This window comes from Centruroides sculpturatus, unplaced genomic scaffold (genome assembly GCF_000671375.1).
Source record: "Centruroides sculpturatus isolate CEXI.00-Female unplaced genomic scaffold, Cexi_2.0 scaffold1139, whole genome shotgun sequence".
In the NCBI taxonomy this organism is placed as follows: Eukaryota; Metazoa; Arthropoda; class Arachnida; order Scorpiones; family Buthidae; genus Centruroides; species Centruroides sculpturatus.
In genome coordinates, this window is record NW_019385735.1 from 228,336 (window position 1) to 241,335 (window position 13,000).

The 13,000-nt window shown below is 32.9% G+C and overlaps 1 protein-coding gene across 1 annotated transcript in view; it reads left to right on the forward strand.

Moving 5' to 3' along the window:
- The window catches only part of LOC111641652, a 47,160-nt gene that overhangs the window by 4,378 nt on the left and 29,782 nt on the right, over positions 1-13,000 (forward strand). Inside the window, exons 5-6 of the mRNA XM_023387853.1 lie at positions 2,227-2,371; positions 12,187-12,416. Coding sequence (XP_023243621.1) covers positions 2,227-2,371; positions 12,187-12,416 — 375 coding nt within the window. The remainder of the gene's footprint in view (positions 1-2,226; positions 2,372-12,186; positions 12,417-13,000) is intronic.

The window sequence follows — 13,000 nt, forward strand, 5'->3', positions numbered from 1 at the left end:
TATAAAATATTATTATTTATAAGAAAATATCATATTATATTTATAGTATATAATTATTTGTAATATAAATATTTTTGCCTACAGAAATGATATCCAAGTTAAAAGAAACACGAGAAAATATTTTAAGTTATTTTAAACATTCTTTACTTCTCTTTTGGCAAACTTTTTAACTTTATTTAACGTCTTTATTCTATGGGATGTCTTAGATATCGAAACACTGAACATGCTTCTTGGATATTTGATTACTTCATTCACATCTTAGAAATGAATTGCAACATTTAGAAGATAGTGAAGCTTTTCCTCTTCCTAACATTGATCGTTTTTATCTTTTATACTTAAAACACCGTACTGTGAGTCATTCTCGTACTGGTCACACAATCACTGTTCGTCCAAGAAATGTAAGACTTGGTATGTATTACCAAGTCTTACATTTCTTACAGTTTAACATGAACAGGAAAAATCACACTCATTTCCTTAAATAACTATGTATTCTTTTGGCTTAATTTCACGTCTTACAATCCTTCTACAGAAAAATTTGCTATAATTCACGATCTCGCCACCTTCCATCCCAACCCTTTACCTAACTCAGATTTTTCTCTAATTTGCCATTTTGCCTTTTCAATAACATCAACATCTTCAACGCTAATTTTGCTGTTTATAGTTATATAATTTCGCAATCAACTGCTTCTGTCGTATCGGTGAAAACACTGAACTTCATTAATTTTTTTTACTATGTGAATTAATTATTCCGAGGGTGTTAATAACGTTGTTTATAAGACTGAGATTGCAAATGATCCCAGGATATTATCGGACATATGCTTCTTTCCGTTACTGTGCAACTATCTCTTATGGAAAAAAGAATATCTCGATATACGAAATTTATAGTCGTCTTCAGCAGCTTATGAGATTCTTGATGTACGGTCCTTCAGAATAGGGGTCGAATACTTGAAAGTCGAAAATTAGAAAATTAGTAATCATAAAAATAGTCTACTGAAATACCGATTGATATCTAATGGAACATTTTCTAATCTTGAAAAAAATGAATACTGATTATTTCCATACTGTTTAAAACAACTTTTTCATGCATTACGTGACAAGAGATGGCAGAGAAGTCATTATTCTTTAAGATAATGCCCATTGTCATTTTGCACGTTCGAACACCCAATGCATTGAGATATAAATGCTGTAGATTTACAGTAGACCTCCCTATAAAACGGATTCATATAATACGGATTCGTATATAACGGCGAAAAAATTGCGATCGTATTCATATAAACCCAGTAAAAGAGACTCGTATGATATGGTAAAACGTCATCGCCGTCTCGTGTCGAGACAGGATTGGTCGAATCTAGACCAATAGCGGATATTGCATAAACCGTTGAGTTTAAACGAGCAGCGGACCTACTAAAAATCATTAATTATTTAACGTTCGTAAAAATTATATTAATATTGTCCCCAAACATCAGTAAACTTTTCAGAGAAAAATAATTTATCAGGAAACACGCGCCCGCCGTTCGATGCGCCGCTCTACGACAGAAACAAGCTTAAGCAATAGCGTCGTCGAACGGTGCACACTCGGTAAGTAATCCTACAATTTTTTGTTTATAGCATAGTTTATACGAATTATTCCCAAAAAGTTATACGTGTTTCGGAAATGTTGAGCCAAATTAGTCTAGAATAAATTACTTTTATGGAAGAAAACCTTTCAAACAGCCGTAGTCTGTAAACTGCATACGTGCCGAGTTTTGATTCGCTCATGTATTTAAGGACTCGTACAACATGAATTTCATAAAACACGAAACATATCTACCGTGTTATTGGGAGTCTACTGTATTTATCATTTCCCTGCAGTACACATCTACTGTTCTCAAACACACTTGTTTGATTTCATAAAAGTTCGTTTGATAAGAATACATTTTAGAAAGAATGAAGTAGTCCAAGAAGCTGTACGTCATTGCTTGCGTACTGGAGGAACGGAGTGGTCATTCTAAAGTATTTGAATTGTCAAAATGATAGCAAATATTGCAAAAACTCACTCTTGGAACTTCAACAAAAATATTTACATAGTTTTAATAAACTCATTTTCCCTTTGAATTCCCGGTGTTTCATGTTAAAAATCGGTGATCACATTTACATTTGATACAACTCTATAACTCTTGTAACATTTTCTTTCTTTTCTTTAAAGAATGGTGTAAAATGTAACTTTTAATTTATTATTTTATACAGGTGTGGATTGCAACAATCATGACTTTTTTCGTTGGATCGATATTTTTTTATTTAATTTTTAACGTGAGTGCAAAGTTTTATTCTGATAAAAAGACTTCTTTACATGACATCGTGATGGCTCTATTTGCTTCGTTTACGAATAAAGGTTAGACCTTTTTATTGTCTTTCATGTATATTAAAAATGAATAGTTTAAAATTTATGTTAAATTAATGCAATATATTTAAATATTAGTAATACATTAATTATATTAAAAATAATATTTTCTAAAATAATGGATTTCTTTTAAAATCAATTTATTAAAATTTTCAAATTGTAAAATATTTAATAACGTTTACATTTAACACGAAGATGACATTTCTCGCTTGTTCTAGATAGAATATTAAAATTATGCCTTTGTCGTGACAACCATTTTATTATTTCCTTAATCGTCTTGTTCTCTGGAATATTTCAATGTAATCTGTCTCTGTAATCCTGCTATCAGATACCGCTACCAAAGTGTGCTTTTTGGATTACAGAGACGGATTTACATTGAGAATTATTACTTCCTGTTGTTCATTCTCAAAATTTCGATCAAATCGATTGTCATTACTTTGCAAAACCTGTTTGAACGATTTGTCAATTTGAGTCGCTCCCAAGGAAGTTTGGTTGCTGCATTTAATAACGATTCCACGGTTATCGACAAATTTATGAAGCATTTCTTCTACTTACGTTAGTTTGTAAGCTTATTTTCAGAGATAAGCCGAAATAGAAACACGAGTTCGACTCTGGTGCTACCTCTCTCCCTCCCTCTCACGTATTTCTAATACACGGCACCTACCATCGAAAGATTTTTGGACCATCTTGCATTAGCTAATTGTTTTTCTACTTTCGGATAGACTATTCTTATCGGATCTATCAATTTCACCTCACCAATCTCGTGATAATTGGGCCTTTTCATATAGGTATTCTGCTTGTTTTCTCAGAATTGACCTTGCTGTCCGTCTTACAAGACCTGTCAGCCATAATGCTTTTACAGTTCACTGTAGTGCTTATATTACAATTATAAGTTTTTTTGTCCTATATTTTAATTAAACCTATTTTGAATTTGCTATAAATTTAAAGAACTTATCACTTCAGGATATTTAAATAAAAATTTTATTAAACCAATATGTAGAGAAGGTGGAATTATCGAACCCCATTTTTATTTTAGTGAATTGTAAACAGGGTATCATAACTTCACCCACACTTTTTGTGCGAAAAGTACTGGTAACTATTAAACTAAATGTTCCTAAATGTTCCTAATTGGATTTTTCGTTAGTGTAACTATAAGTATGGTTTTTGAAGGCTTTTGTACCAAAAGTCAGGAAGTAGGCTCAGAGAAAATCGGGTGGTAATATGTGGTATATGTTTTCAAAAAATGCTTTAATGTATCCAAAAACAAATAGGAAAGTACAAAGAATGTTAAATAATTACAAAATTATTTGTTCAGTATATTTTATCGAAAAACTGCTTTTATAATAGAAAATATGATCTCCATAAACAATATATATTCCAGCAGCTCTTTTTCGGTATTCTCGGGAAGAATTGGCTTTCTACTTAGTGTCTTTTTCACAAATTGCTCTAGACGAATGTCTGCTTGCAAATAGAGAGTTCGGAGGAATTGCATTCTATGTTAAAAGCACCAATGGGGTCCACATTAAAAGCACCAGTGGAATCGCCATCTTGAATTAACTTATGTCTGTCAAGACCAAATTTTAAATTTTATTACACAGATTAGTATGTATTCCTAAGTCTCTGGAACGGAATACATGCACCAGTAAACCTACAGCTACACGATTTATGTTTTAAAAATACTGTAGACCCCCCTATAACGTGATAGATACGTTCCGCTTTATAAGAATTTCACGTTATAGGAAACCTTAAATACATGAGCCAATCGCAGCCCGACACGTGTGAAGTTTACGGACTACGGCTGTTTGAATGGTTTTCTTCCATAAAATTGATCGATTCTAGACTAATTCGATTCAACATTTCCAAAACACGTATAATTTTTCGGGAATAATCCGTATAAACTATGCTATATACAAAAAATTCTAGGATTACTTACCGAGTATGCACCGTTTGACGTCGCCATCGCTTAAACTTGTTTTCGTCGCGGAGCAGCGCACCAAACGGCGGCCGCGATTTCTGATAAGTTGTTTTTCTGCGAAAAATTCGTTGATTTTTAAAGACATCATTAATATAAATTATTTTTATTGCCGTTGAATAAGAATTGTTTCTTTCACAAGAAATGTATAAAATTACAGTACTGTATTAGACTTACGGTATCTAATTTACATTTTGTACAGACGATAGTAAACTCAACTTACTCGCCTAAACTCTCCGTAGTGTGGCGCTGGACGGCGGAAAGTATATATATAATTATAATAAAGTTACAATAAATTAAGTTAATATATAATTATATATACAGTACCTAATTTATATATAATACTGTACAGACGATAATAAACTCAACTTACTCGCCTAAAATCTCTGTAGGGCTGTTCGTCTACTGTTGGTCCAGATTCGACAATCCTGTCTCGACACGAGTCGGCGACAACGTTTTACGAGTCCCTTTTAGCGTCTTTATATCAATACTGTCGCAATATTTCGCCACGTTATAGTAATCTCTGTTATAAGAACCCGGGTTATAGGAGGGTCTACTGTAATTAAATTCACTTAGCATTCAAAACTTTCGAATTTTGAAAAACACAAATTTGCTGATTCACTACGGACAACCGTTTAAGTGAAGTGAGACGGGTTTTCTCTTTGCTATAGTTGTCTGCCTAGTTCAGTTTAGCCACAATCCGCTACAGTTCGTCTTTATTATCAGTTCGAAATGGAGTGGTTTCATAATACCCGCAGTGTTCCATAATACCACCTTTTCCTGTATAGTAACTCTGGAGAAGTGGGTAATACTTTTTTTGCATAAGACTAGTTTTTTGAGATTTATATTTTACAAACCATAATCAGGCACATAAGATATATCTCGGGTGTCTTAAGGGTGTTCATGGTTTTCATCTATTACGTTAATCTACTGGAGAAAAATTATCCAAATACTGATACATTAATTCCATCTTTTCTTAAAATATAGAGAAAGATGAATCAAAGAAAAACTCAAAGAGAAAAATGATTACGTAGAGCTTTTTCATGTAATGTACATTAGGTGACAAATATATAACTTATTTATATCAAAAACATAAACAATAAAATTAACTAATTATTTTACAACTCAGAAGACTCATTTGAATTCTCTCTATTTGTGTGCTGTCATCATTAAGTTCAATCTCGTCGCACTTGGGGCAGAAGGTTGCGCGCTTAGTGTAGATCTCATGCATCCACCTTCTGCATCCTACATATTCTATTCACTCGCAGGACTTGCCACAAACGCAACAGTAATCAGCATTGTTGAAAGAGGCTGGTTTATCTTCACTAGTCGACTCTCTTTGACGGATTCGTTTCTTTGTTCTCTTCCGAGAAAAGTAATGGGGGCTGGCTTTTTTTCTTTCCCAATTTTTTGGCCGTTTTCGGCTTCTAAACTCCGAAAAAACTAGTTCTGCATATTGTGTTTTTGGATGTGGTTTGTGTCATGTACTTATGAGTGGAATTTGGCGCAATTCTTCAAAACGTGCCGAAGTTGAGTCTCTGATGAATTTGCTGACAGTACTTGTGTAGTGGGAAAAGGAAATGCAGATCAAGCTGTGATTGTCCAAGTGACTGGTCGGTGGAAGAAAACACGATATTTTGAAGGATGTTGGTTCATCGATGACTGACAAAGACGGGATATCTACAGGCAATCCTCTTGAATGCACAATTACGCATATCTCGAACCCATTTACAGTTGACCCGTTCATCCCACTAGATGGCGGGCGTTATGGTTTTTTTTCTTGTTAATATTTAATGTTTAATATTAATATTGTAGAAAGTTGGTAACACCAGAACGGTGGTGTTAAGTTCCAAAATGTGCGAGAACATAGCGGAATGCTCTTTCTATCGAATTATTGTATATAGTAGATTTATTGGTTGTTCTGCGAATAAAATCTAAAGACAGACTTAGTGAACTACTGTACTCTTGGTTGAAGATACGACGGAAACCTGGCATACGAACAAGAAGGTCAGATGAGACTTACGAAAATTAATTAATTATCACATGAGACAAGAATCGTCCTGCCGCGACAACAGTATTGCTGTCTTTAGAATCAAGCTTTTTAGGTTTCTCCTAGCAGTTCTCTGTATTATGCTATAGTATAAATATTATTTCTACACCAGAAAGATTATTGGTTATGCAGTTTATAGTTAAACAGATGAAGAAGTTTTTATATCAAATTTATTTCAGAGCAAAATCAGACTTTCACTAGATAACAGGAACACGGGTAAGATTGGGAAGATAATATTAATTGTCTTCCATCGTATGTTGGGGTAAGATAGTTAATACCATCTTCCTAAACCTGTAGAATAAGATGGTTTTTTATCTGATTCGGAATTGAGTGTGGCTGCCTTCTTGTTTCACTTACACATACACTTAACAAGTTGTTCCATTTTCATTATTGTTGGAAAAACTATCGATTATCTTAGGTTATCGCAGCTAAATAGCATTCTATGACAAGCATGTAATAATTTCAGATGCTAATTTCATGCCTATAAATTTTTAAATCGTTATATATTGAATGGTATTAATATTTATAGAAAAAATGCTGCAGGTTAAAATGCAGGAAGGCTTTGATGCGCGTAGTGTTGTAAATGCAGCTTTAGAGATATAAAGACATCCCTATAACGCGGGTTTCAATAACGTAGATTCCTCTGACGCGGCGAAAAAATTGCGGCAGTATTCGTATAACGGGGCGCGTAAAACGCTTTAAAACGTCATCGCCAACTTGTCAACGCGGACGAGCAGTCGAACTATTTTCCGCCGTCTAGCGCCATGCTACGGAGAGTTTAGGCAGGTAAGTTGAGTTTAACTATCGTCTGTACAGTATTATATATAAATTATATATAAATTAGGTACTGTATATATAATTATATAATAACTTAATTTATTGTAACTTTATTATAATTATATATATGCTTTCCGCTGCCTGACGCCACGCTACGGAAATTTTACGCTAACTATCTTCTGTACAGTATGTAAATTAGGTACCGTAAGTCTAATACAGTATTGTAATTTTATACATTTCTTGTGAAAGAAACATTTCTTTTTCAACGGCGATAAAAATTATTTATATTAATGATGTCTCAAAAGTTCAGCGAAGTTTTCGCAGAAAAATAACATCAGAAATCGCGGCCGCGGTTTGGTGCGTTGCTCCGCGACGAAAACAAGCTTGAGTAACGGCGATGTCGAATGGTGCACACTCGGTAAGTAATCCTACAATTTTTTGTTTATAGCGTACTTTATACGGATTATTCCCGAAAAATTATACGTGTTTTGGAAATGTTGAGTCGAATTAGTCTAGAATCGATTAATTTTATGGAAGAGAACTTTTCAAACAGCCGTAGTCCATAAACTTCACACGTGTCAAATACGTGAGTCAATCACAGCCCAAGGATTCCAACAACGCGAAATTCGTATAACGAGGAACGTATCTTCGCGTTATACGGGGTCTACTGTATGTCGAAAATCTCACGAACATTGAGGTCGTAACTAGGGTTTCTCAAACGGGAATCCGGGATCCCGGTTGTTTTTTTAACCCGGGAAATTTTTCTTATTCCGGGAAATCCCGCAAATTTTTTAAAAATTCACTTTTTTTCTTATTTTGTGTTAAGGTTGAGGAATTTTGCAAATAGAAAGCATAATTAACTCATTCACTGTCAGAATACATTTGTATTTATTAATTTTAAACCTACCTATTAGTTTTTTTTTAAATTTTTGCTCGTTATAGCATGTCACAAATGGTCAATAATCAATATATAGCTTATTTGTGGCAGGACTATAAAAATTCTTTACTTGTCGGAACCTGTAATATCTGGAATAATTGTGCTTACGCTGTCTTGAGTTTTAACCATGCCCAGTAGCTTCAATAAATGCCTGACGCCAGATTGTGCAAATTGGGCAAGGATACAAACGAGTACAAAGTCTGCAAGTATGAAGTTTTTCTTCATAAACCTGATTATTAAAGCCAAATGAATTGCCGAATTATCGAGCTCTAAGCTTGATGCCGCTATTAAAGCAGCCAAGGTAGACAAATCAAGAATACTAGAGAGCGAAAGAAGTACTACAATCTCGAAAACGAACTCGAAAGCTTCCAGGCTACAGGTGAAAAAACACATAATATCTGTCTTCTCTTAAATGCATTAAACACTATTCCAATCACATCAATTGAATCGGAAAGGGCATTCTCGGTGGCAAGACTTTTCATTACTAAAATAAGAATTAGAGTGAGTTATCGGAGTATTGACCATCTTTGCTTTTTAAAATCTTATAAAAGTTTGCAATATTTTGTATTATATTTTATTTAAAAAACGAAAATTACCTTCTAAATTAGAAGTTCATTTTTTTAATTTTTAACTCAATTCAAAAAATTTTTTTTTGTTGTTGTTGTATGCAGTTTCCAGCAAACTTTAATTAATTTTTTTCTATTTGTGAAAATTTCTACGTTATTTAAAGGTAATTTTTATTATAGGCCTATAGACCTTACACAGCATTATTAATATGATTTTGGAGGTTACAGAACTTTAAAATTACTTTAAAAAATGGAAAATAATTATATCATTTGATTTCAAGATATTTTGTATACCTTAAAAATAATTAATTCTATCCCGGGATATCCCGGGATCCCGGGAAACAGTTCACTTTAATCTCGGAATCCCGGGACAAGCAAAAGACCGGGAAATGAGAAACCCTAGTCGTAACCATCTTACTTCTGTAACTATCTTCCCACGAGTTATCTTACAATACGGGCAATCACTTGGTAATATACCTCAGTTAAAACAAAAATTTAGTTTACAGATTAGAAAGAAAACTGTGATCTGATAAGGCCTTTAAATTTATAGCAAATTCAAAATAGCTATTAAGAAGATTAATTACTACTTATATTTTTAAACAATATCTAATTAAAATAGACATTTCTTATTCCTTCAATTTATAAGTTTATTCGGGATAACAATCACCTCGAAACGATTATCGATGTTTACAAACTGAACGGAATTAAAAAAAAGTAACGCTTTTTATAAAAAATTATTTGTTTACATTCTCAGGCACGTATGTAAACGGTAAAACTCTTTTCTGCCGTGAAGATATAACAGAAACAAAAACGTAACTGAAGTAGAGTAAATTGCCTTAAAATGCTTTCCGTTTTTCGAGATTCTATACAAACAAAGAATTTAAATCTGCGAAGTGAATAGAAATTCGTATTAATTTTTTTATTAGTTTCATTTAATAATTGACGAGTAACCTTTTGTAACCTTTATGGTCGGCACCTCGTTACTGTCCTGTCATGATTGACACCACCGTGTTTATTAGAACACGGAAGCCGAGACGGCAATTACTACGTCACGCGAGCGGTCCCGTAAGTGGACAAACGGATTCGTAATGTCAGCCGATCGAGAGACAGCATGTGGAACAGAGTCGAACTACATTTAACAATTAACAAGGATTTAATCAAAAATAAATGGGAAAGAATACAGAGGTTCTAAGTTTTGGACGCGGAGAGAGAGAGAGTTCACATAACGAGCGCGAGTTGCATAAATACCTGGTGATAAATGGTGATCTCCGATGGAGCTCTTGTTGTTTGATATAACAGTTCCTTTGGTGATTAGTTCCAATATAATATCCACTAGCACAAGGAAAAGTATCCAAATAGGCTGGTCGATGATATTCCGAGAGTAATCGGTGAGGGTTTCCTTTGTCAGAACGATAGACAACGACTTCTTTCCCCAGGAAGGACTAAAACGGCGACTGACTTTTTTCGGCAGTCTTTGGCGATATTCACGGACGATATTGGCCGTCCAGAGATGAATACTTCACGAGAAGGCGTCATGTTGCCTTCGAGAAAATGTAACGGGTAACTTTCACAGGTAGCTAAGAACAACAATTGTTACGTAACTCGAACAATATTAATATTAAAGTCTAGTTCAAATATAAGAATTTCTGCAACCTCACACGATTGCAAATAACTACTTGCAAATACTATCTAAAACTACTTGCACTACTTGCAAATAACATTTAAAACAGAAAACCATTTCTGTAAAATGTTTTAAAATATGTTTCATTTTCAAATCATTTATTTACACGTTAAGTATTTTTTCATAGTGTTATTGCATTGAATTGTTTTTTTTTATTTTGTTATCATACCGGTTTCATTCGTATGATACTCGCGGTTACTACTTTAAACTGCATATTTCCTCTCTGGTGAGTATTTCCTTTGCTCATACTCGTCTCTATCCATTATTAATAAAGTATTTAAATAAATTATTTATTTTTAAGGATTATTATTTATAAAAGAAATTACGAATAAAACATACCTTTAATAATCCAGCTAATAAAAATTAATAAATTAAAAACGTTTTCGATCGTTTCTTAACGATTTTAATTTATTAATTTTTATTAGCTGGATTATTAAATATGTGTATTATTCGTAGTATTTTTATCCAGTTAGTTTGTTATATAAGTATAAAAGAAATTAACTTTGAAAAGGCAATGGTATCTTCTTCTGTAAAAGATGTCACTTTATATATAGCAGTAATAGGAAATATAATACCACAAGTAATGGAAATGCCAACTGGGTTAATTTAATGGAGAATTTCGGGAAAATGATTTTTCTCTTACACAGTATTTTTCAAATAAGAATATAAGATACTGTACTTTTTTGAGTAGCTTAAGTTACTGAATGTAACAATTCTTCATATCGTGTCCCCTTCGTATTCAGTTCCATATCATTCCACATTTATTGGAAATGTTTTCAAAACTAGCAGACACTGTCGTTTAAACTAGTAAAAAGTTTGTCGACGACTTCGCATTAACATAGGTAATACCAGAAATTCTACTACTGTCGAATTACTAGACGTGTCAAACTAGCGAACAATTGGATTCCCAATATCATACTATAATTAAAAAATACGCCTTCTGTATAATGTATGTTTTCCATATTTCATTTTCAATCGAAGTTTGTTTGCTAAATATATAAATAAATAAAGTACCTGGCTACTACCGTTTACGGTATTTATTACTTTTACATCGTTTCCTTTAAAAACTTTTGATTACTGAAAACTTGTCTTTTGCTATTATTCAAATATACCTGGTAGTATTTTTTCGTATTTAATAATAACATTCATATAACATCAATAAAATTTACTAATCAGTTGAATGAACAGGAATATGAGAAGTTATAGGTTAGAGAATTCAGATTCATGTGCAAGAATACGTTTAAGTCATTTAATATTAATTTAAGATTTTTAAGAGGTACAATAGAACCTCGAAAACTCGGCTCTCGATAACCCGGCACTCCGGATAACTCGGCCACACCCTGGCAGGGCAAAAAAATCCTTAGTTAATTAATTTTCATTATAGACAGTTTTATAAAAGTATAAAAGCTCTCATAAAGTATTTTTCTGCGGTCTGTCTTATCAGGTAAATTACTGTACACAGTGTATTCATTAATTTTCATTTTCATGTAGTAAAGGCTCTATGCCTTCATAAAGGACGTACTTTTCCTTTGTTTAAGGGTATTTGGGCAGTTTATTCTCTGTTATATTCTCAAGTAAACAATACATACAAGTACAGTACAGTATTTTCTGAGGAAACACTCGTACTTATTTTTTTTTAACCCCATTCCCGATAACCCGGCATTTTCACAAACTCGGCCACCCTTCGGTCCACATTAGGCCGAGTTTTCGAGATTCTACTGTATTAACTTTTATTATTAATAAAACTGTACAATAGAGAACACTTAAACAATATTAAACATGACTGAGTATGTCAATAATTATAAAATATATTATTTATTTAGAAAATAATATTTTTCAACCTGCTGGAGAGAGTCGCAAACTGCTGGTAATCATGTGGATTCTTGCTGTATCTACTCTGGTATATAGCTATAGCGGATGTTTGATGTCATTTCTATCATTTCCTGGTTTAGAAGATGTACCTAGGACATTTCCCGATTTATTTCAGGCTGTAAAGAACGGACATTATACTTTGAGTACTAATATGAAATCAGTAATAGGAGTAGTGATTAAGGTATTTGATGTTTGAGATATAATATTAGCTAATAACTCTAATTCTGTAACCATCGATTGTTTTTCGGGTATTTGAAGAATGCGAAGCAAGAACGAATGGATTACAAAAATTAACATTGCAGGAAAATAGATATAACCACACTCTTTGCCCTAATAAATGAACAGACTCGAAAATATCTATAATATTTAACAACTCTTAATTTTTAGTCATATTTTTTAAACTTATTTAATTTAAAATATATGCTCTCTACCTCAAATTATTAGTTTTGCTCTGTCCACTGTACATCATACTTTTCCTGTTAGCAACACAGTCATGATGGTCATCTATCTAACTCCTTTCAGGGGACATTTTTTAATTCAAATAACGTGAATTACTGACTGCCCTACGAATTATATTTCTCGTTTAGGCTTTCATCTATCTTCACATTCTAGATTAAGAAAAGACAGACATACGGTTGACAGTGAAAATTTATTGTCTATTTTTTTTTTAAATTGCAACAGAAAAATTACAATAATGCAGCTGAAATCTACAATAAACGAAGACTAGAACTCCATGTCTACAGTTTAAATATTTTCTACAGTTGT